The sequence below is a fragment of the Podarcis raffonei genome, chromosome 15, assembly GCF_027172205.1.
Source record: "Podarcis raffonei isolate rPodRaf1 chromosome 15, rPodRaf1.pri, whole genome shotgun sequence".
In the NCBI taxonomy this organism is placed as follows: Eukaryota; Metazoa; Chordata; class Lepidosauria; order Squamata; family Lacertidae; genus Podarcis; species Podarcis raffonei.
The window spans coordinates 27,728,224-27,754,243 of NC_070616.1; the positions used below are offsets into that span (position 1 = coordinate 27,728,224).

A 26,020-nucleotide genomic window follows, 5' to 3' on the forward strand; every position below is an offset into this window, starting at 1 on the left:
TAATAAAGGTCTCTTCCCGATTTAGCTTTCCCCCCTCCCCCACCGCTCTTTTGTAGAAACGTTAGCGTGTCTGCATATTCAGGACTTTGAGCAAACAATAATTAGCTCACTGCCTTGAAATACCTCTGTAGATAATTTGAATTTTTCCTGCTAATACCTTCTCTTTTATTACAAGCCACTTCCTGCTGAAATTCCATCTCATACTAAGTACACCAAAGTGAGAAAATCGTTCGCTGTGACTGTGCATTCATTGGCACGGCTCTCTTGATCACAGAGGCAGGTGCTGGAAAGGGAATGGCCGGGTCAGGGTCACGCGTGAACTGTGAAGCGGCGGGTAACGTTCTGGTTCTTTAGCGTCCCTCCCTTCCTTGAGGACTGCCTCTCCTCATCCTCCCCACGGAGGCTTATTGGAGGAGATGTGGCCTCTGATACACCACCGAGATGCCAATGCTTAGGTACCCCTTGCTCGGCACCACTTCAGGCCGCTGCCTGCCTGCAACCTAACAGAACGGTCAGCTGGTGTGCTTGAAACGGTGATTGGGAGGGCTACACCTTGTTCTGATTGCGAGTCCAAAAAGCTATTGAGAGCGTAAGACAATTACACCTGATTTCACAAGTGCTATTTCTCTGAAAGGCATGGCGTGGACTCAAAAGGCTGCTGCAATCTGGACATCAGGCAGCAGATGAGTGGGTTGTGCAATTTCTTCTGTAGCCCCATTGCACTGGCGGTACCAAAGGAGGGGGAAACCTAAGCCAAGGCTTGCAGCTTATGAAAAAGAAAGCAAGAGAACGTATTGCTATGCTCCAAGATCACACTTTCCTCAGTAACAGGGGTGCCAAATATATTCTAATCCCGCAGTCAGAAAATGCAAGTGGCATATGCCGCCCTCTGGGCAGAGGTTTCACCACCAACAGAAGACATACTTGTTCACCCAGGCTTTCTTTAATAGGATTCATTTTGATGCTTATTTTGTTTGGATTTGTTGTGTTTTATTATTGTTGCGTGAACCACTTTGGTACTGCCTTCTGCAAATAAGAAGTGGTATAGAAATCTTATTTTAAAAGATCTATTTAACTAAATCTATATACTGTTCGATTGCAGTGAGATCTTTAAGAGGTTTACAAGAGATGTTAAAATTATCAGCATAAAACTGCTAAAGCAATTCAAAATATTAAAAATAATAATTAAAATTAACAGTGAAAGAGATTAAAAATACACCGACATTTATGTGTCTGGATAGGCTTACATGAACAAAACCTACATCATCATGAGTTATTATAAGACCAGGGATTCTAAACAGACTAAATTGGGAGTCAACTTCTCTTGTCGTGTCAGAAACTGGCAGAACATGCTCCGTTGGTAGATGGTTCAGTCACATACCTTCTCTGCCCACCCTTCTGGTAGCTTGCATCACATCTATATATATATATATCTCCCTTGGGTGCCTCAGTGGCACCCAAAAGCTGTCACCTGCGGCAGCTGGTTTGTCATAACATTTGTTCACAAAACTGACCAGCCTTGTTCCTAAGCAAGCAGGCAACCTTGCAACAGTTCAAGCAACTTTGCTCATCTCCCTTTTTTTGCCTGTGTGCGCCTGTACAAGCGTCTGTCTCTGTCTCTGTGTGTGTGGTTAAGCTTTTTTGATCAGACCTAACAAAGGTGCTAATGTATTATTAAAGCTAATGGAGCTCTACAAGAAATGTTAATGGACATTAAGTTTGCATAAATGAATTACACATTAGCACAGTAGCAAGATAGCTACAATCTGCCAATTTAGGCAGTATCTGATGGTTTTTGTTTTCCCATTATGGGGACATTACTCCCCCAATACTTTGGGGCGATATGAAAATTGTAAGCAGAATGCTCATAATGGAACAACATAATGAAGTAGAAGAAATAAATTAACAGAGGGGCTTCTTTGTGTAATGTTATGGTTGAGCTGCATATACAAAAGACGTTTTGAATCACCATCTCCTGATTGCCCTGCTTCATTTCTGCTCCTCTGTGAACATGAAGAGGTACTGGGGGACTGATGCCAGGTTGCTGCTCTTCCTTGTTTTCAAATGAATGATGTCACACTGCATGGGTCCCTTCCCATCCCAGAAAGAGGCCAGCCATTTCTGCCACAATTCGCAGCATTATTTCAGCATAAGAAATAAACAAGGAATATGCAGATGCCAAGGCACCCTGGAACGGTAAGAGACCTCTGGCGCTCTGACTGAAACTGAAAGACACAGCTTAAGCAAATCAACAATCCAGCCAGTGGGATCTACTTTAAAGCATCCTGTAGTAACAATTCTTACATAACGGCACATACACTATCAACAATCCCTACGATAGGGCAGGATTGACATGCCCAAAGCTTCCAAAAGTGGAGTTCTGTGGAACTCCTAAAAAGGGAGACATATTCATCTTGTCAGATGGAGTGACAGCTGGTCCCACTCCAGCATAATTTGGTTGCTAACTTGTACTTGCTGCTGCACAATGCTTGAAACAGCTCATAACCAGAACCAGAATGGCTTACCTAAATGTCACCTGGGTAGTTCATGGCTGAGGTAAGACCTAAACACAGGGGTTTCTGCCTCACAGCTTCTAGAGTAGATGAAGAAGTGTGCAGAATTAAGCCGTAGTCACTAGACTCTACTGGCTCTCCATTTTAAAAATAATTATATTTTTCATCAATACATTTTTTTCCAATTCACTAGAACATTATTTTACAAATTATTTAAACTTTGACTTCCCTTCCACTTTTCCATGGTTTCCTTCTAGCTTTCCATTTATTCCTGCATATTGCAGTCCCTCCGTACTTTCTTTTTCTCACATTATCTCCACGTATTTTATACTGCTGAATTTATTCTAATCTTGCTAACGTTTTAACCTGTTTGCTGTAATTTTTCATATACTCTACATGCATTTTCCAATTCTCCTGATATACTCTGTCTTCTTGTTCTATTCTGATGGTTAGATCCACTGACTTTACCGGCACTCCAATCTGTTCTAGGATTTCATGTCTTTGTAGACGGCATTGATACATGTGTTTGTTTGTTTTTTGTAATAATAATAATAATAATAAACCTTGACACACTTCCATGTTAATATTTAAATGCTTAGTTCACATGTCTTGAGGCAGCTCTGCACTGATAGCACAAGAACAGATGATGAGAAATAGTTTGTCTTCAAAAAGAGCAGGGAAAGAATGCCTTAAACCCAAATTCAGTACTTTAAACCTCTCATTTAATCAAATCAGATAAACAGCTTTTGTATGCTACAACGAACCATAATTGTCTAATCAATCGCTTTGGTCAAGCCACGTCCATGTGTGGGGCAAGGGGGAGGGGTGGGTTGTGACTCTGGTACTCACACATTACATCTAGGTAGTACTTGGTCTGCAAGTCTTTGACGGCAGGATGGTCTACCTGACAGACAACAGCAACCCCATCATCCTCTCGCTTGACCTTCAACGAAAGGCGACTGGTCACTGTAAACATGTCTGACCACTGCTCCTCTTCCGTTTTACCTGCGTAATGGACATGAAAGGGGAGGAAAAAGAGCAGGTAAACGGTAAATGACTGGACCCATGCCATATCCATCCAAGACCATCCTCCATCACTGCATTTGTGTTGTCATTTGCAACTGAAGTCACTTCTGCAATCTGTACTCATCTAGTAGCGACTTGCCTCGTTTAGCTTATCTATTCCAGAGCTTCTCTCCACTTCTGCAATTCTTAAATAGTTCAACTATGCATATGCTGACCTATTCATAACCCCCCAACAGGCATATTCTTGCAACCTTATTCTCTCTGTTTTTATTTGCACATTCCTATAATCTGTGGGTGTTTGTAGGGTGGCAACACCTGCCTTTCATTGTTACTTTCCTACCTACATACTTATTGGATTAATTTGTGGCACACTGATGACCTGCACAAAATAAAGGGAAACAACCCATTTTTTAGTTGACAAGCAGCTTCTCTGCCTGGTGGTCAGGAGGAAATTCTTAGTTGGCAAAGGTGGCCAGGTGAGTGGCTGTTTACCTGCCATATACAGCAGGGGTGGGGAACCTATGATCCCACAGATGGCGAACTCCCATCATCCCAGATCATTGGCCATGCTGGCTGGGGCTGATAGGCGTTGGATTCCAGAAACATCTGAAAGGCCAGAGGTTTCCCACATCTGGTATATACAGGGATACAGAGGGAAAAGAGGAGAGCTGGTATCAAAGTTAAGCAAACAGTTTTGCAATGGAGTAGGGCTGGCAAGGCCCTTTTTCAAGTCAATCACAAGGAAAGGAAGCCTGTGAGTTCTTATTCTCTTATTCGCTTCCAGATTTAAAGGGGGGGCCCTATCTCCTGCTCATGATATTAAACACAAAATCTACAGCGCTCGGCAGCGAGGATTAGGAATTCCAGGATGCCTTCCAAACACTTAAGTCAATGGAGCCAGAAATCCTCCACCCTCTTCCTCCAATGCCACTGCCAAAAGCCATCATCAATAATTAAGAGGGAAAGTGACTCCATGGATTTACATAATTAAAAGTAGTAATTAAAATATTTAAACAGTGGTACTGTTGAAGACCCAGCAAAATACAGCAGCAACGGGCTGAAACAGAAGCAGAAGCAGCCTGTGCGGGGCATCCTGCCAAAGGGAAGCCAATTTCAACAGGCAGAAAAAGGTAAGGGAGAGCAGGGAAACGCCTGGGATTAAAGTGGAAAGGCTTCCCAAAAATTTGAGACGCCTGGCTTACTTGTCAAGGAGGGGTCTATCACAAAACCTCAACTCGTGCTCCAGATCAATTGATAAAGCTACTCCACATTATAAAAAGACCACACCATTCACTGCTCTGCACCCTTCTGAACTGATTTTGCCTGGCTGGAATGTGTCCTTTGCTATGACAGTGCCTCTTGCTTGCCTGGAGGATGGAGATGGTGTATGTGTGTTAGCGGGGGGGGGGGGGGACATAGGAATCTCTGGCTTTTGCGTGGTTTGAATGTGACCTACTGGGGGTAAGAGTCACACCTGTTTCTCTACCCACTTGCTGACTCTGGTCCCACCCACCCCTGGCATGCAGCCCGCAGTAGGTTGCCCATAATGAAATGCAGCTCTCAGGCTGAAAAAGATTCCCTTCTGCTGTTTTGAGAGCATCACGAGAGAGTATCCTGCTTATCAGCAAAACCATGTCTAAAAACCACAACCACACCATTAAGTTGATTGAGGGAGAAAGGGTCTACCAAATAGCTCCTTGTTGCCTTTAAACCATCTGATCACTGTGGGTGGTCTGCTGGCCAACGATGTACAATTCAGCTCAATTTCTTCTCCTTCCACTGTGGTCTCCTTCTGGGCTTCGATCCTCAAGTTACGTGGTGGGACTAGAATGAAACAGCATACAGATATATAAAGATCTCAGCATGTTGTTGTTTTTCATGACACCTCCAAGAAACTGAACATGTGGGATAGTTGCTGGACAGATTAGAGGTGGATCAGCTGCCTCATAGAAGGTCCTCTTCAACATACAATTTTGATTAAGGGAACACTTTGTAAATGCATCACCATCTGCAATAATTCTAACAGATCAAATATATTATAAATGCATCTTTAAAGTAGCACCCTGCTTTCGCCCTCCATTTGAATGTAAATTCCACATTTCCTATTCCAAAAATAATTAGCAAAAAATAGAGTAAAACAAACTAAGGGAGATTCAGGATTTTCAGACCGAGAGGGAAAGAAGAGGGTCGTTTTCCAAAGAAAATAAATGAAATGCAACCCAACACGAATAATAGATTCTTGCATCAGAGAGCATTATTACAGACAGAGCATCTTTCCTTCCTTTCAGGCATGTGTTCAGCACAGCTAAGTCATTTTTTTCATTTTTTTATTTTTTTGTGAAATCTAAAGCCAGAGGGTGGAATTGATCAATGAAATATAATCCGGTAGAGTCTGGAGCAGAAGAGAATCTGAAGCATAACCAGGGCCTGCCCAAGACATTTTGGCACCTGAGGCGAACCACAAAATTGATACCCCCACCCCCACCAGGGAAGAAGAGGTGAGTAAAGATCGAAACCAGGAAGAAGGGGGGGGGAATAAGATGCTGGGAGTAGACCAGCAGCATCTCCTATTCATCGAGAGACCCTCATAGAGGTGGTATGAGGGGAGTGCTGAGGAGGTGGCAGATCTGGTCTCCAAGAAGCACAACACAGTCATTGCTGCCTCTGTGGCAGTGGGAGCGGCAGGGAGGAAAACATTCACTGGAGGCTGGATCTGCTGCCCCTGAGGATCCTGCCGCATGAGGCAGTGTCCTACCCTTGCCTCATGGGCAGGCTGGCCCTGAGCATAACTACAGCATCACAAAGTCCACCAAAATGTATAGATCTTTCCGTTATCCTCTTCCCCACCTTCCTGCAAACAGGGTGGGTGGGTGAGAATGGATGGGATAGGCGTTCCCCCCCCCCTTCTATTTTATAATCAGTAAAGACAATGTTAACACAGTTGCCTGCTGGTACTGTGTTTATTAAATCAAGCATTAAAATAAAGATTTAAATGGATATTGTTTATAAATGAGTGGGCCCGTTTTCTTCATTGTTTTTGCTGTTATTGTACTAATGAAGCAGTTGTGCGATTCAGGTGTGAATAATATGTTCTGTTCTATCCCCACCCACCCCAACGCAGGTAAGGAAGTGTGCACAAAATGAATTGTGCAGATAATAAATTAGTTGTTTCTGGTCCATAAACAAGTGAATGCCATGGCGTCTTCAAAAAACAAAGGGAGGAGGAAGCACAAAGATCAACAAGGCATGCAAGTCCCCTGTGGAATAGAAGGTGATGTCTGGTCTTCCCCTTGCCCCCCACTTGCAAATAAGTTCCTACCCCCAAGAATGTAGGTTAAACTCAAAGCCATGTGATGCATGCTGGACAGGTCAGCCCAAGTGTGTATGTGTGTGTGCACTGCACATATACACACTGCCATGTTGCTCCTTCCTCCGCCTGAGTCTTTCAGTCAATCAGGGGAAAGGAGTAACACAAAAACATCCCCGGAAGAATCTCAGCAGAAATGAATGTGTGTGTGTGTGTGTGTGTGTGTGTGTGTACAAGCGCGTGCACACTTGCTATCATAGTTTGGGAAACATGAGAATAAAAAGCTCTCTTAATGCAGCGATGTTAGGAAACAACTCTCAAGAGTGAAGGTAGCCGAACTTGAAATTCATATTAAAGGCTAATTTTAAATACCTTTTCAACACATATTAACATACTACAAACTGGAACTCATTAAATTGTGGGGGTGGAGGGTGGAGAGGGATGAGTAAGAGTGGAGAACCTATATACCTAATCAGCAAGTGTGATCTCACTTGGTGATTGCTTGTTGCAATTCAGGTTCGTTACTGGAATGTTAGGAGACAGCATTAATCTGGAGCTACGGCTGTTATGGTATTAGCAACTATTATCAGTGGATATGATAATCCCATAGTTATGCTTGTTCTGTAATCTTCTGAACTATGAGAAATGGAATGAGACACACACACAATCACACACACACACGACAAACTTAAGGACGGGTGTCTGACAGACACCATATGCCACGAAGAAGAGAGGAGGGGGAGGGTGTTTCTCAAATATAATTTGCAGTAGGGGTTGAAGCAACAATTTGGCTGCATTTGGGTTCAAATCCCCCACTTTATCACTTGAATATCTTCAGAAGCCTGGACAGGAAAATCCTCTCCTGCGTCATATGCTGGAGAGTTGCTGCTCCATGAATTACACAGAGTAGTAATGGAGGAGTCATGGGGTTTGATTCTATCCAAGCATCCAAACAAATGTACATCTGTACTGAGCTCCTTATAACACTTCAGTGGCAAACCTGTTATACCATCCCAGCCCCAAGTGGGCAATAGGGAACAAAACAAAATAGGGTCGGGGTTTAGGGTACCAGGCATACCAAGGAGCACCCAAAGGGGTTGCCATCCATACCAGAGTTTGGCATCCTCACGTAAGATGGGTATGTGCTAACGCACCCTCCAGAATCTGAATGTGGCTAGACTACAGCTCCCATCAACCTTTACTACTGGCCATCCTGGCCGAAGCTTATGGGAACTGCAGTTCAACAGCACCTGCAGGAAACCAGATTGGTGTAACCTAGGTATTTCTGCCCTTCGGAACGATCTCTATTGTCTTTTAGGCACTTGCTTAAGACTTTCTTGAAAGAGGAAAGTGGTGATTGTTATACTACTTAGTATCAGTTCTGGATTTGAAAATGATTTTACATTTGCAATGGCTGGTTTTTAGAGATTGTTTCATATGTAATTTGGATTTTAAAAAAAATATTTTTATATATACATTTGTTTTAAGGCTATTTTTATTGTATTGTAAATTGCTTCAAGACGCCTTATAGGAAACAATTCATAAATGAAACTAATAATAACTATACAGTCATACCTTGGATTCTGAATGCCCTGGAACTCGGACGTTTTGGCTCCCAAAAGCCGCAAACCCGGAAGTGATTGTTCCGGTTTGCAAACGTTCTTTTGGAACCCGAATGTTCAACAGGGCTTCCGCGGCTTCTTATTGGCTGCAGGAGCTTCCTGCAGCCAATCAGAAGCCACAATTTGATTTTCGAATGTTTTGGAAATCAAACGGACTTCCAGAACCAATTCCCTTCGACTTCCAAGGTACGACTGTAATTAGTAATACTATAGATTTACAGTGCAATCCAATGCACGTTTACTCAGAAGTAAGTAGCCTATGTTCAGTGATATTCCCTTCCAAGCAAGATGACTGCAACCTCAGTTTTCCTTCCTGTTAAATCCAGCAAGAATATGAAATACAACCTTTAGTGAAAAACAGCTTTGAGTAAACACATTTTACATCTAATAATTTTAACACTTCGGCAAAAGATGGAAGTGTGCAATGGTATATATATGGGGACAATATGATTACATACCCAGCTGGAAAAAAACAGAACTAAGAACAATATAAATATTGCCCATTATTTTACACTGAGAATATGGTCCAGCATTTGTGGGCTACAATTAGGCACACAGAGATCCTTAGAAGCATCATCACCCTGCCAAGAGGTGTAACTTCCTGCACATGCATACAATGCTCGATTTTCACATTGTAGCACAGACTGTAACACAGAAGCTGTTACATTACCCATCATGCCCTTTATTAGATAGTCTCAGAACTCTAAAAATAAACAGAGAGGTTTGGAATAAAGCAATGAGTGCAGCCAAGAGTGTTTTGTCAAGGGACTAAATACTCACACCCTAATTGGCAAATATTTCTAACTTCTGTAATGGGTTTTGATAGAAGCTTGGATTCATGGGTGCAAATGTAAGGGTTTGGGGGAGCACAGAAGAATATGAGCTAATGTAATTGCCTGGAAAACCACAAATGACACTCCAGACAGCTGTTGCCAGGGGAACAGTTATTTGCAACAGCTTCCTCCAGAATTTATGGGTTTGCCCCCCTCCTGCCATTCTCCTCCATATGTCTGGAGAATGCCTTATGTACATGCATGTAAGGCAATACAAGTGTGTGGTAGATGAAGGCAACTTGGAACACATGATGAAGTAGTACATTTTGGGGGTGTGAAGCCAAGAAATCTTAATGTGTGTCTACATGCTGACTTTCCCAGGTACAATTCCGTGGATCAGGGTCCTAAGGTTTTAACAAACAAATCTTCTGGGTTTTTCTTCTTCTGACAAATATCTTCATCCATCCCAAGACATGAAAGTGTGCGCCGCTGTCTACAGAACATTGCATGAGAAACAGCCCCAGTAAGGAGGATTTATTTCAGTGCCTGTGTTGAAGGCAAGATGGCTATAAAGCAGGTTTTTAAAATGTCGAAGAATCTGCTTTTTCCTCCCGCCACCTTGCCACTCCCAAGTGAACTAAAGATGGAGTCTGGGGCTGACTGGTCCTTACCAAGCACTGTAATCGTCATAAAGTATTCCTGTGGGGGGTCCGTGTAGAGTTGGCAGAAGTATCTTCCTTCATCCGAAATGGAGACATTCGTCAGTGACACTCTGAGCTCACTGCTAGAGAAATTCACTAACTGAAACCTGCTGTCCTTCAAAGCTGTGGAACAAAGATACAATTAGAAACGGCAATGTTATGAGACATACAGTGCTTCCCTCCCAGAGAAAACAGTGAAAACCAGAAGCCTGGAGAGGTGGCAGCAGCGTTGACATGCAGTAGTAATACCACCCTCTTTTTCACATCCTGTTATATCACATATATCCATGTCAATTTGCTCCAAAATATTAGGGACCATATTGTTCCTAACTTTAAATGTCAATTTAAAAAGGATGGGAGACAGGGCAGTCCCAGGAGAAAGATGGCTCGTGTCGACTAACCTTGGACTATAAACGACCCCGTATATCTTAGTTATATTTTCCTAGAGAGTAGGCAAAGATTCCAGGAGCACTCAATTTGAATTATAACAGTGTCTATTATTGATAAGGTTTTAAACACATGTTCAAGACCATCCTAACATTCTTCAGCTGGATTAAGGAATTGGCTTGAACATTCCAACCACTGAGCCAAACACTTCTCCTTATCCAATGGTAAGCACATCCTGCTTTGCCCTATTCGATTTGTTTGTGTCAACTGAATATTTTGGCACTTAATTGCAATTCAGAGTGAATTACTGTGGTCAATTCCTCTTGCACTGCAAGATGGTCTGACTCTTAAAAAGGTCTATAGCTAGTCTTTCCATTAAAGCAAGTGATTATGATTGCCTGCCTTTGCCTACTTACTGAAGAATTGACTAAACCTTTAAAATGTCTGGCATTAAATTAAAAGGAGCCCTCAGCAACCTCTTTATCAAGATTTGCCAAACAACACAGAACTCACGTCTGAAGTCTCTGAAATAAATCGTCTGTCTATTGGGATTCAAGAGCTGAATCACGGAGTCATCACTGTTTCTGACTTTGCAGCTGATGGTGGCAACTTCCCCCTCTACGACGGTCACATCTTCTGTAACCAAATTCTGTCCATCACCTTAAGATGTTAAAGAAAAAGAAAAAGACAGGACAGGTCAACTCACATTCAGTCCATATGGAAGCCAAATACCCTCTCACCCCCTGCAAATGCAGCAAATTAGTTGTGAATTGGACACATGAAGACCTGTGGTTATGTAAAGACATGGTGCACAGTACCCCTGACTAACACTGATTTGTCAGTTGCATTCCTTAATTTTATGCGCAAATGCGCGCCACACACACACACACTCTTTTGCTGGATAGGGTGAACAGCAACTGCCTCAGGGAAATGTGTGGCAGGAATGCTTGCCTCTCATGTCTGGCACCAGGGCCGTCTTACCCATAGGCGCTAGGGGTGCGGGGCACCTGGACGCCAGGCTTTCAGGGGCGCCAGGCTGAGAGTCCAGGGCCCGAGAGTTGAGTCCAGGGAAGAGCCCACCCATGGGTCAGAGCGCCATGGTGTGCTCTTCTGCTGTGGGTGGCTCTGCGCCGTGAGTTCGGGGGTGACCGAGCCAGTGAGATGCTGAGGCAGCCAGCTGGCTCCACCCTCCTGCGTGCCTGGGACTGGGCAACCGGGGGACGCCGGGCGAATCTTTGCACCCCGCTGCTGCATATGCTTAAGACAGCCGTGTCTGGCACCACCTCTCCCTGCAGCCATTCCCTCTGCAATAGTCTTAGACTGACAACATGCTAAGGAAGTAGTGGAACTGTGCAATACTTTATCATATTGGTATTTTAAGGCTGCCAGTAAATCAAAATTCATTGAAAACTTAGTATCTCTTGCATTATACCAAACAACTTAAACACACCAAGGACACATTCTCATAGTGTCTTACTATAAGGATTATCCCCTTCAACATTTTGGATATTAAAAGCTTCTCCCCACTAAATGATTACAGCCATTTTATCCGTTGGAAGTTAGAAATCTTAAAACAGCAAGTAGCACCCTTTCATAAGAGACTGCTGATTAAAGATTCATATTCTAATTCACTATTGATTTTAGATAAAATTTTAATTTATATACTACTTAACCACACAAAAATGGAGTTCAAAATAGCTCACACAAATTCAGTTCATTATTTGGTACTTTCCTTTCAGCAGATGCATACATTACACACCTGATAAGTACCTTGTGTGCAACAACAGCATCCTAAGGCAGCTGTTCTGCTTTAAAGAGGATGGGGGCAATTGGGACCCCTCCTGTTGCACATGCCAGTGGCTCTGATGACACACTAGTCACCTGTGACAGAGCAACACCTGCTGTTTGAGCAGAAAAGCAGCTCAGCAAATCAAAGCTGAACGTGTTAAAACTGGGGGTATGCATGTATGGGCCTTTCTAATAAAAACCATATTCTCAAGGACAGAACTATTAAATGCATTGGACACCACAGATATAGCTGGAAAAGCTTCATTAGAAGAATGAGTGGAAAGACAGACACAGATACCATAATTATTTTACTAAAAATAGGAGATGCTGCTTCTGCAGACAGGCTATATCTGGAAGCACCTGAAAGGTAATCCCATCTGGCTGTGAAAACATAACCCCTGGGAGAGACCTCGGAGGGGTGGGTGTGAGGAGAGCAGATCTCTTCTTGATTCTAAGACTTAAAAACAAAACAAAAAATCCTAAAAAGACATGCATATGAGCAGGGGTGCCAACTTGAATAAAATAGGGGGGCACAGGTAAGCACACACCATTTGAATGGCAATGCCCACCAACTTTGGGGGGCCTGGCCCCCTCAAATATTTTACTGGGGTTGAAGGGACCTTGGCTCCTAATAGTTGGCTCCTATGCATATGAGAACACATATCTTCACACACACACACACAAATATCTCAAGCACCACAGACTGAAAGATCTAAAACAAACTGATTAACGAAGTTGCAGCAAAACACAAATCAAGGCTAAGGAAGGGGCAGAAGAGGAGAGAGCTCATTTCCAGGGTGCCACAGCTTTTAACTGTGTGTCTCAGCGATGGGCTAAAAGGCAGAAGGTTGCACCTCACAAAGCATTTTTGGTTGGTCTCTTTTAGTTACCGCAGCCTTCATTGTCTGTGCCTCATTTCCTTTACTATGGAACATAGACCTTTATGTAAATGTGCTTTTACACTGGGTACATTCCTTTATTTTATTTTTTTCATTCCAGCACTGAAAGCTCTGCACATTTTGCTGCAGAAGCCCAACTCTGTGTTCACGGCAGGAATCTGTCAAGTCAAAAAACTCAACAGCCACCACCTGCCTGTTAGCGATGGGCCTTATGTAGTCACTGAGTAAGATTTTCAAATAAAAAGGGGTCAGGTATGCATTGAAAACTGGAAGGGGGAAGTTGATCGTTTTTCTCCCTCTCATAACACTAGCACTTGTGGTCATCCAATGAAGCTGATTGTTAGAAGATGCAGGGTAAATAAAAGGAAGTACCTTTTATTCTCATCAAGCAGCACATAGTTAAAACTATGGAACTCATTCCCCATAGGAGACAGTGATGGCCACCAACTTGGATGGCTTTAGAAGAGGATCAGACAAATTCATGGAGAAAACGGCTATAATGGCTACTAGTTTTGATGGCAGCAATGCAGCAAAATCCAAGATTACAAAGAATTCCTTAGACATATTTAATTTTCTTTCAGTGATCATCCCAAGCAACAGCTAAGGACATCAGAAGAGACCTACAGTCCTTGATAGCTTCATTTCCCCGTTATAACACTGGAGGCAATTGGGGGGAGATGCGTAACCCCAGTGGAGTTTTCTAGGGTTGCCGTACTTCAAGAAGTAAAAAATCTGTACACCCCCAAAGTTGTTGAGCTTTTTAAGGAAACCCCAAAAGCTTTTTTAAGACAACTTGGGAAGGTGTTATGGTGCGCTTACTATCAGGAAGGAGTGGGTGGGATCAGTAAGGCATGGGAGCTTCCTGCTCTTAGAGGACAAGTGCAATAGATACATTCAACATGACAGCTTAATTTTCCAAGGCACTTCCCTGTTCCAGCCTCCCTCCCTGTACACAGCTGAGGAATCACCACCACCAATGTAGCAATTGCACTGAGCACAACGACTGGCGTGTAGTTGGTACCAGGCTACCCAGTACATGAAAGCCAAGCAAATTCTCAAATCAAAGGAACCAAGATTAAATTTATACTTTGCTGGCAGCAGGCAGGCACCGAGGAAGTACGTGCAAAATATTTGAGGGAAAACTTATCACAAGACATTGCCTAAAACAGAGTAAAAAAGGTAGCTCCATCTGATTGCACTTGTTTTCAGAGCCCAACTTCTACTTACTATATTTAAATCAGCAGGTGATGCTTTGATAGTCCAAAAGCAGAGTACAAAATAAATTCTTCCATTCAGTTACCCAGTGAGCTAGGTAATATTTTACTGTCAGAAGCTCTGAATTTCCCCCTCCTACACCTTTTAATGAACTGAAGCCAGTGTGTCAGCAGCAATATCTAGGTTAGAGTATTAAACAATGCAGAAATGGGGGGTGGGACGGGGGAAGAGAAGCACAGCTCTGCATTCTACGTTCTGCATACTGTCGTTTCTGCTTCTCTCACTCCAGTATGGCTTTTGAGCCAGCTCAAAGACACCAAGTGCAATCGTCTTTCACTTGCTCATGGCATGAAATTAAAAAAAAAAAAGTACAAACAACTAGGAGTTGAGGAGGAAAAAGGTAAGCAGAGTGATGACTATATTGGGGCAGGTGAGAGATGGAAAGTAGATAAAGGGTCCCCCAAACAAAGTAAGATAACACTTGGCTGAAAACACCATCTATCTATCCATCCATTCCTGTGCCTATATAAAGGAGGAAACTATGCCTCCACTAATTGCTTCTCACAGGTGCCCTCTAATTCCCTCCTTCCACGAAGCAAATGGCAGCTTTGCTCTTTAAAAAGTTATTTTAAATCAGGAACACAATGCAGAGGAAAAGGTTAAAAAGCCTACTCTCCGACTGCCATAGCCCTAATCCAATTCCCCACACTCCCACTTTTAAAACAAGGAACCTCTATGATTACAGGCTCTCGCCCTTTGTCTAGCTATGTCTTAGGAATATACATGAAAGCATTTGAGTCCTTGTTGGTTTTTGTCTAGCACAGGGGTCGGCAAATCCCACGGGCAGGATCAGGCCCAACTGCCTTCAGGATCTGGCCCATGAAATGTCCGTGGATCGGTTTGGGGATCTGTTCATTTGGGTTGCGCCATTTTTTTCTACGCCATTTCCCCCCCTCTCCCTCATACACACCACGGCTGCACCTCCTCCCTCCCTCCTCCTGGCTTCTCCCCGCCCTGCCTAGAGAAGAAAGGGGGCTGGGCTGAGCTGGCTGAGCGCCATTTTAAGCAGCCCCTCTCCGGAGCCAGCCCTTTCGCGCTGCTCATCTTCCCTCTGCCATTGTCGCCACCGCCCTGGTGCTCCTGTCTGCCTGCCCATGAGAAGCAGCCCCTGGGAAGCCCCTGGGTGGTGGCAGCCCTGGGAAGGTAAGCGCAGCAGCTGGGGGCTGGGGAGGAGGACAACATGCCCCCCTCACCTCTTCTTCCAGCTCCCCCCCCCCCGGTGCTGCAATTCCAGTCCATCACAAGGTCTGAGGGACAGTGCACCAGCCCGCAGCTAAGAAGTTTTTGCTGACCCCTGGTCTTGCAGCACCTACTACACTTTTTCAGTTAAAGATACTATTAAGCACCGACAGCATTGGAAACGCAACATTGGCGGATGAAAGAAATCAAACAAAGTGAATGCACCCTCTTCAGCTATATGGGGGCGGGGAATGGACAACCCTCCCTCCTCAAATATTGTGCCTCAGTAGAGGACTGGTTTGAGCCAAATGGCCTGAAGTCATCAAGAAGAGACAGAACTCAAGCTGCCCACTAATGAATGCCCTGGTATGTTTTTGGAACCTGTTTCACACTTGTGGGATTTCCTTCACTTGGAGACTCGCCAAAAGCTAAGAACATTTTCGGAAACAGAAGACTGTATCATTTCAGTTGACTTCTACATGTCAACAAGGAAAACATTTTAATGACTCATATTTTATACATTAAGTGCAAATGTTTGGTCAACCAGAACAAACCTGTAAGAAACCTGTGGCTTAAAAAAATAAAAATAAACATTATATAACGTTTAAGCAGAACACCAGTTTTAATTCTACACTTGATTTAGGCTAATCTCTCTTAGATCAACCAAGCCAAAGTACTATGGAGACTGAGACATACAGAAAGACTTTGCAAAGGCACCCAAACTACTGTGAGTAGATATTAATCTGCATGCCATCAATATTCCAGGCCACGAACGACTAGAGCTAATAAAAAGAAGTACTCCACACAAAGCTTCTATTAATTGATGGAATTCGCTGTCACGGGATTTTGTGTGGTTTAATAGTATAACTGTTAAACAAAACAAAATACTTCACAAATTTATGGAAGAGAGGTTTGCTGAAGCCTATTAGTTAAGATACTACCTGCATAATTGGAGTCAGTATGCTCTTGAATGCCAGTTGCTAGAAACCACAGGAGAAAGGTCCTGACTGTAGACTTCCCACTGGGGAAACTGGGTGGTCACTGTGAGAACAGGATGCTGGACTAGATGGGCCACTGACATGACCCAGGAGGCCTCTTAATGCAATGGAAGCCAGCACTCGTAATCACCCAGAATTTTCTAAAATGTCCTATCTCTGTAGCCAACTCAACAACAATAACTCATTTATATATTGCTTATATGCCAAAATGACATCAGAGCATTTTTCAACTTTAAAACCAATCCTTAATTAAAATGCACGATTAAAAGGAGCTACTAAAAAAGTTTAACAATTAAAACAGTTAATAAAACTGCAAGTTTGGTTCAGTGGAATGCTTGCCTAAATGGGTGTGTCTTCAGGAGCTGGTGGAATGCCAGCAATAATGGGACCTCTTTTATTTTAGCAGGGGGAGCATTCCACAGCACTGAAATCCCCAGTGAAAAAGCCCACCTCTGTGTTCCCGCAAACCAATGATTATCAGGCTGTGGCAAAACTAACCAGGTTCCATAGTACTTTCACATATGTAGGGCTGCGTAGAAACTAAAAAGAAAATCACATTTGTTTTGGGAAGCGGAACAGAACTGATAACCAGATGACAGGGGCCAAAGGTGGAATCACTATTATCTGCCTAGTTTGTGAACTTGGGGGTGGGTGGAGAACTAGCTGGTCAGTGTTAGAATGCTGAACCAGACTGACCTTTGGTCTGATCCACTACAGCAATACTTATGCTCTTATTGTTCACAAACGGAGAGGAAATAATTTATTCAATATAAGGTTGCAGAACCCATAGACACATTCTTGAGCAGAGCAAGCACTATCAAATTAAAAATACTGACTACTGCAGAAGGAAAATGTCTGCTGGAAACATATTCCATATTTTTTTCATAAACACGGCGCTCACGACAAATTAAAGTCATTAAGATTTGATTTCCATCTCAGCAATTATCAGCATATTCTTTTTAACATTTACTTTAAGACAATCCTATCTTTCAATTCATTAAGCTCATTCTCCCATTTACGAAGTTCTATATCAAATCAAAATCCTATTTGAATTAATAAGAATTATGGGGAAAAGTAATTTAGAAATAAATGATCTGAGGTTCAAACCACTGAAGCTTTTGATTATGAAATACTGTACGGTTAAAACTAACCAAAGGATTTCTGCAGGACCCTCGCAATGAAAGATGTGGATCACCAATGCGATGGCACATGTCAGGATGCAGGAGAGGTCTTCAGGTCCTCAAGCGCATTAATGGTGTTCTCATTTAGCCCACAAAGGCAGAGCATTCTACCTTCATAGGTACACTGGGACACTGAATAGGAATTAAAGAGCCTTGCTTGCTTCCATAGAATCTGTTGTTCCCAGCCTGCACTCTAAGCATCAAATTAAAACCTGCAGCCACTTTGTCAGAATTAAAAATGATTAAATTGTATTAGACAGATCTGAACGAGACAGCCAACATTATAGCCAACAGCACTCTCTTATGGGTGCTACTTGCTAAAGGAAGAAATCAGCATGATTAAACAGACAATGTAATCATGGTAAATAATATTGTCAACTGGGCTACATTTTCATTTAACTCTGTTAACATTTCACTTTACTGCAATATTGAGAAACCATACCTAACAGAAAAGTGAGTTTCATATCCTGAAGACTAGGTGTCAGGCACTGAAGGATAGGGACTGGGATATGGATAGATAGGCCATGGGAACACTGCCCTTTTCACCACTTGCTTTGGGACCTGTAGCTAGTGGTGCAGTGAAGGAAGAGGAAGAGGGAGCTCTGGAATTCCTATTGTTCGTGACAGATTAGGAGAGAGGATGCCAGAGTATGAGAAGAATAGCTTAGGGAAGACTAGATACTTCCCCTTCTTTTCTTTGGTGGTGGGGGCCCTACTTCAAAAGGTAACTGTTATGTACTGAAGTTCGCACCCTGGGCCAGCAGGGGGATACTGTAGATAGTTATGCAAATAATGGATCGAAAGTGACGTTCAGTGATTGGATAGTTTTAGAAAATTGTTACAGTTACATTGTACTGGAGCTCTATATAAGCAGGCTGACTGAACCCTCCAGTTCAGTTCTGTTCTGGCCTGTGAATAAACAAGAGCTGTTTGAAGAATCGCTGTGTCGTCTGATATGTTCACCCACAACTCAACAGTAACACTCCTTTTGCACGATTGTTGGGCTTTTTAATTGAAAGGGGGAAATTGCATATCTGCTTACTGAAGATCTTTTGTTAAAGCTCAATCTGTTTTACAACTTGAATTTTTTCTGTGACTATTTTACTCTTCTATTGTCAGGTGAGCCAAATAAACTGGGTTTCGTGCATGGTACTGCTGCTCTGTAAGAGGGGTATTGCATGTTTGCTGTATATAGATCAACACAGCTGTTTGGATTTTGGGGCTCACCTTAGAGGAATGGCTAAGGTGGACATCATAATGAGCTCCTGCACTTCAGAATTTACCTACCTGCAGCAAATAAATTCTCAAGTAAATATTTGCTGGATCAGAGGAAACTCAAGGGAGCTGAAGTCTAAAGGTAATTCCCAACACTTCATAGTTCCCAGATGCAGACTTGGCCTTCAGGTAAAATAGCTGGAACTGAGTGGATTCAGACAATAACACACAATAGCATTTCTAGCCATACTATGAACAATAATTCCACACAGCAGTCTGCTTGGCATGAATTTTACCCACCCTTCTTTCTTAAAACCACAACCCCCAATCTTCTACTGACTCTTGTTAGTCCTCTATCCTCTCCCACTAGCAGACTAACACTTCTATGCCATAAGGAAACATGCAAAGTCTTCTGCCCAAACTGGTGTCTTTGATGTAGTATTTAGGGTCTGTATTTGCTAAGCACATCAAAAGCATTCAAGGGAGAAGATTTTACACATCCAGTCAAGGGTATGGGAGCAATTAGGGGGGAGAGCTGGCAATAAACATGTAAAATCACTGTGTCAGAAAGAGTCTAATTAACCAACACAGAATTCTGTACCAGCATTTTCTAGGTTCTGCTATCCAGCTTGGTAAACCATTTTGATTGCCAGCTAAAGGTTTCTCTCGACTCTTATCTTTCAGCCAAATGATTCAGGAACAGAAGAGCCTGCCTTATACTGAATAATGCCATTGGGTCACCTAGCTCCATATCTGACCAGCAGCAACTCGCCAGAGTTCCAGAGCACTGGGACATTTTGCATACAAAGGAGCTGTAACATTGAACCAAAGCCTTTTAGGTGGGCTTTAGTCCATACCTGCAACATCTAACCTGACCTAGAGAGTAAATGTGGGCAAAAGAGGAAGAGAAGAAATGGGAACATGAAATGTCTTGGTGTCTCTAGAGAATTATAACAAACTTGTAAGAGAAGCAAATTTGGGAAGAGAACTGAAACGTTTCTGATTGATATTCATGATGCACAGATTTTTCCTCAATTAAAGTTAATTACCCACAAATGGAACACATAATAATCTGTGTGCTTTCTTCTTTTTTATTATTAATCTGCTATTGTGATGTTTAATGTTAAGTTAGAATCCTATCTTGCAAGCTTAGATATCCACTATATAGGCTTTCTGATTAGTTTTAAATTCCAAAAGCTTTTTAACTATGCAGTTTAAATATGTAAGCCACATAATAGACCATAATGGCTCCTTTGGAATCATTAGAACACATAGTAAATACGATGCAGCATGACAATAGTTTAAATACACACTCAGATGATAGCTTTGTAACAAGTGGATACTTTGCATTCTATCGGCTAAATGGGCACTTACATATAGATCATAATAATATCTCCTTGACAACAGTTAAGGTCTATTGTCTCAATTTATTGGCTCAGGAATCTTCTTGGTTGGGTATGGTGCTCAAAACAATGGGACAAAATAATACAAAATAAGTGATGTTAAAATAAACTCAGGAAGCTGCCAAATCTTGGAGAACTCAGCACTGAGTGGATGAAATACCACTCCTTATTCTTGCCTACAATACACACAAAATGCTGGGGGGGAAACCAATGAGAGAGTCTCCTCTCGACACTTCTTAGGGCCTCCTACAACTTTTCATTTCAGGGGCAAATGCTGATGCTTGATGCTTCTTCAGTTGCTCATAATGAAAGTGAAATTAAACATGGGTTTTTTCTAAATTTCCCTTTACGGTAGCATCACCATAGCTGAACCACCCTAGCTAAAGCACCAACAAGGGGGTTTCAAAAGCATTTGGCTCCATCAATGGGAAAAATAATTTGTATATGTCTGCCCAGCAAGTTACGGCACATCTGACTGGTATGGAGAGTTTACACTGATACAGACTGCTTCAAAACAACCATGACCCAAAATTCATAGTTTAGATTAAAATCTCAACCAGTTTAAGATAATCAGAGTGACAGGAAATCAAGGATTTTGTTATTATGCTTATGTGTTGCCCAAGAAGCTCAGACAATATGAAAGCTCCAAGCAATCCCTCATTAGTTTGGGAAGGGTCAAGACAGGAACAACAATGACTACTATTACTATGGTTAAATTTATTACCTGCCCTGCACCATAAGGTTCCAGAGTGGATTGCAACAATATAAAAGATAGCAATAAAAACTGTTTAAAACAAATTAAAATCACAACTAGATATGCTTAGCTTTAGAGAGCAATCTACATATGCAACTTTCAGACCATTCATAACATCAAATTCTAGAAACCAGAACGACATCTTATCAAAAGCAGAACAGAGCTGTTTATCTATTCACCCCTGTTTTACATACAGAAGGTGCCAGACTCAGTCCTTGGCATAGACACAAAGGATCTTAGACATAGCTAAGAGAGATAGTCTTAAGATTTTGGATTGCTACCATCAATCAATAGCTGGCAATGCGGGCTGCACTCATGGCCCTGCCTCAATGCAAGACAAATGCACGACTTCTTTCCAATGTTTCTTTAAAAATGAGAACAATGGGTCCTCGAATACCTATTTGTTCAGCATAAACTACGTACTATGGGAGCTGTTTTAAAGGGAAACAGTTTCCCTGATATGCAATGTACCTGGGTTTGCCTTTGAAGGCTTTGCAGACTACAGCTGGTTCCAAATACAGCTGGGTTACTGACTGTGACCAGGTGTACGAAACATATGCTCCCAGGAAGCACTGGCTTCTAGTTATTTTCTGGGTAAAATTCAAAGTGCTGGACTTCACCTTTAAATCTCAACATGGCTTGGGACTCATGTAACTTAAAGGCAGCATTCTCCCCCATGATCATGCCTAGAAGTTAAGAATGAGACCCCGTGCATTCAGAGGTGAGGCGGGCAGCAACCTGAGCCAGGTGATGTCCTCCCCAGAGAGAATCACTGGCACTACATCTGATGTCTTTTCAGCACTGGGCAACTCTTTATCTGCCCTGGCCTCTTTTTTTTTTATCTTCTGGTTTTAGGTTTGTTGCTCCTTTCATGTCATGTTATGCTCTTCTGCTGTTTTAGTATATTGTTTTATTGTGTTTTAATGACTACTAGCTGCTTTGAGAGCCCTTGGGCCAAAGACTGGGGTACACATATGCTAAATAAATAAGTCTATTTTGCTCCTGTGACTTACATGCCAGCACACCCTGGGAAGATGGAATTTATTTGGCAGATGGTTCATGTATTTAAGTCTATTTTATGCAATTTTACTGAGAGACGTTTCAGTTTCAGCAGTAAAAAGAAGATATTTTTAGAGCCAAGAAAAATGGCAAAGACATGTTTAGATGCTTAATTAGTCCATCAAATGCTGAATTGTGAGGTATCGAACACTTCAGAAGTATCCGTTTTATGTACTTTGAGCTGCAAGAATCCCATTCTAATCTAATCCCATTAGCTTCAGAAAAGAAGCCCTATGTATTCCAAAGCACTATTTGGTAAAACGATGCAGTTTATATTCCAGAAGCTCTAATCACTAAATGAAATAAATTAATGTAAATTACTGTCAAATGCAGTATAGCTGCTATGTTTTAAAAGGCCTGTGCACTTATCTTGCTTGGCATATTATGACTGAGATGGGTTGCGAACTTAAATAGTTGGAGAAACTAAAGGTTTTGTTTATATAGCAGAACTAAAAATAGAGCCTCAAGTGATTTACAACCCTTCTTTATTGGCTGCTGGGAGACCAATGGCTTTTGATGCACCTGAACTGATCCTCAAACTCCATGGCTCCCGTTTCTCTTGAATAGCTCTGCAGGCTCTCAAATCATGGGATAAATCAATGGCAAGTTTGAGGGTAGCTTGCAAAGCTATTACCAGTGGATAATGTGACAATGCACTGCTGGGGAGACTTCATGTAGCAAATGCATTTACCTATTCATCTATTGTTTTATATAATGCCTTTATTCAAAATCAGAATTATAGGCAAGGCTATATAAAGTTAGAGGTGTGGAAAATCTTCGACCACCAAAATGTCCACAGGGTAATGAGAGCAGAAGGAAAGTAAGAGTTACATGAACCACCTCAGTACTCCTTTTTCTATGCATGGTTTCAACATTTTGTATTGCCTTCCTCTCCTACCATCCCCAAATACTACAGAAATGGAAAAGGAGTATACACATCTGCAGTTGCGGTATGTTGTTGTTGTTGTTGAAATATGAGTCAATGAGACGGGCTTTTATAAATACAGCCAGGAAGTGTTGAAGCAATTGCAAAAGTTTTGTTTTCTAAGTTTTATGAGAGGTTACAGCAGTTAACCCCTTCATGGATCACTGCCTTGCCGTGGCGAAGGGGCTTGAAGAACTCAGAGAAGCTATGAACTACGCCGAGCAGGGCACACAAGATGAACAGGTCATAGTGGAGAGTTTTGACCAAACGTGATCCACCTGGAGGAGGAACCGGCAAGCCACTCCAGTATCCTTGCCAAGAAAACTCCATGGACAAAGACAACAGGCATATAAAAGTTATGACGCTGGAAGATGAGCCCCTCAGGTCGGAAGGCGTCCAACATGCTACTGGGGAAGAGCGGAGGGCAAGTACAAGTAGATCCAGAGCTGATGAAGCGGCTGGGCCAAAGCCGAAAGGACGCTCAGTTGCGGATATGCCTGGAAGCGAAAGGAAAGTCCAATGCTGTAAAGAAAAATATTGCATAGGAACCTGGAATGTAAGAACCATGAACCTGGGTAAGTTGGAGGTGGTCAAAAATGAGATGGCAAGAATAAATATTGACATCCTGGGCATCAGTGAACTAAAATGGACGGGAATGGGCGAATTCAGTTCGGATGACCATCACATCTACTACTGTGGGCAAGAAACCCGTAAAAGAAATGGAGTGGCCCTCATAGTCAACAAAAGAGTGGCGAAAGCTGTACTGGGATGCAACCTCAAAAACGATAGAATGATCTCGATACGAATCCAAGGCAGACCTTTTAACATCACAGTAATCCAAGTTTATGCACCAACCACTGGTGCTGAAGAAACTGAAATAGACCAATTCTATGAAGACTTACAAGACCTTATAGAAGTGACACCAAAGAAGGATGTTCTTCTCATTATAGGGGATTGGAATGCTAAAGTAGGGAATCAAGAGATAAAAGGAACAACTGGCAAGTTTGGCCTTGGAGATCAAAACGAAGCAGGGCAAAGGCTAATAGAGTTCTGTCAAGAGAACAAGCTGGTCATCACAAACACGCTTTTCCAACAACACAAGAGACGACTCTACACATGGACATCACCAGATGGGCAGTATCGAAATCAGATTGATTATATTCTCTGCAGCCAAAGATGGAGAAGCTCTATACAGTCAGCAAAAACAAGACCTGGAGCTGACTGTGGCTCAGATCATCAGCTTCTTATAGCAAAATTCAAGCTTAAACTGAAGAAAGTAGGAAAAACCACTGGGCCGGTAAGATACAATCTAAGTCAAATCCCTTATGAATACACAGTGGAAGTGACGAACAGGTTTAAGGATTTAGATTTGGTGGACAGAGTGCCTGAAGAACTATGGATGGAGGCTCGTAACATTGTACAGGAGGCAGCAACGAAAACCATCCCAATGAAAAGGAAATGCAAGAAATCAAAGTGGCTGTCCAACGAGGCCTTACAAATAGCGGAGGAGAGAAGGCAAGCAAAATGCGAGGGAGATAGTGAAAGATACAGGAAATTGAATGCAGATTTCCAAAGAATAGCAAGGAGAGACAAGAAGGCCTTCTTAAACGAGCAATGCAAACAAATAGAGGAAAACAACAGAATAGGAAGAACCAGAGATCTGTTCAAGAAAATTGGAGATATGAAAGGAACATTTCGTACAAAGATTACCATAATAAAAGACAAAAGTGGTAAGGACCTAACAGAAGCAGAAGACATCAAGAAGAGGTGGCAAGAATACACAGAGGAATTATACCAGAAAGATATGGATGTCTCGTACACCCCAGGTAGTGTGGTTGCTGACCTTGAGCCAGACATCCTGGAAAGTGAAGTCAAATGGGCCTTAGAAAGCACTGCAAATAACAAGGCCAGTGGAAGTGATGGTATTCCAGCTGAACTATTTAAAATTTTAAGAGATGATGCTGTTAAGGTGCTACACTCAATATGCCAGCAAATTTGGAAAACTCAGCAGTGGCCAGAAGATTGGAGAAGATCAGTCTACATCCCAATCCCAAAGAAGGGCAGTGCCAAAGAATGCTCCAACTACCGCACAATTGCACTCATTTCACATGCTAGCAAGGTTATGCTTAAAATTCTACAAGGAAGGCTCAAACAGTATGTGGATCGAGAACTCCCAGAAGTGCAAGCTGGATTTAGAAGAGGCAGAGGAACCAGAGACCAAATTGCAAACATGCGCTGGATTATGGAGAAAGCTAGAGAGTTCCAGAAAGACATCTACTTCTGCTTCATCGACTATGCAAAAGCCTTTGACTGTGTCGACCACAGCAAACTATGGCAAGTTCTTAAAGAAATGGGAGTGCCTGATCACCTCATCTGTCTCCTGAGAAATCTCTATGTGGGACAAGAAGCTACAGTTAGAACTGGATATGGAACAACTGATTGGTTCAAAATTGGGAAAGGCGTACGACAAGGCTGTATTTTGTCTCCCTGCTTATTTAATTTATACGCAGAATACATCATGCGAAAGGCTGGGCTGGATGAATCCCAAACTGGAATTAAGATTGCCGGAAGAAATATCAACAACCTCAGATATGCAGATGACACAACCTTGATGGCAGAAAGTGAGGAGGAATTAAAGAACCTTTTAATGAGGGTGAAAGAGGAGAGCGCAAAATATGGTCTGAGGCTCAACATCAAAAAAACGAAGATCATGGCCACTGGTCCCATCACCTCCTGGCAAATAGAAGGGGAAGAAATGGAGGCAGTGAGAGATTTTACTTTCTTGGGCTCCATGATCACTGCAGATGGTGACAGCAGCCACGAAATTAAAAGACGCCTGCTTCTTGGGAGAAGGGCAATGACAGGCCTAGACAGCATCTTGAGAAGTAGAGACGTCACCTTGCCAACAAAGGTCCGTATAGTTAAAGCCATGGTTTTCCCAGTAGTGATGTATGGAAGTGAGAGCTGGACCATAAAGAAGGCTGATCGCCGAAGAATTGATGCTTTTGAATTATG

General features: G+C 42.4%; 1 protein-coding gene across 8 annotated transcripts in view; it reads right to left on the bottom strand.

The window, feature by feature from the left end:
• Window positions 1-26,020, bottom strand: part of CADM1 (cell adhesion molecule 1) — a 514,437-nt gene that overhangs the window by 277,982 nt on the left and 210,435 nt on the right. For all 8 annotated transcript variants that reach the window (XM_053367115.1, XM_053367117.1, XM_053367116.1 and 5 more), the window contains exons 2-5: window positions 10,843-10,989; window positions 9,913-10,065; window positions 5,226-5,363; window positions 3,363-3,518 (exon numbers count right to left, since the gene is read on the bottom strand). In XM_053367115.1, coding sequence (XP_053223090.1) covers window positions 3,363-3,518; window positions 5,226-5,363; window positions 9,913-10,065; window positions 10,843-10,989 — 594 coding nt within the window. The remainder of the gene's footprint in view (window positions 1-3,362; window positions 3,519-5,225; window positions 5,364-9,912; window positions 10,066-10,842; window positions 10,990-26,020) is intronic.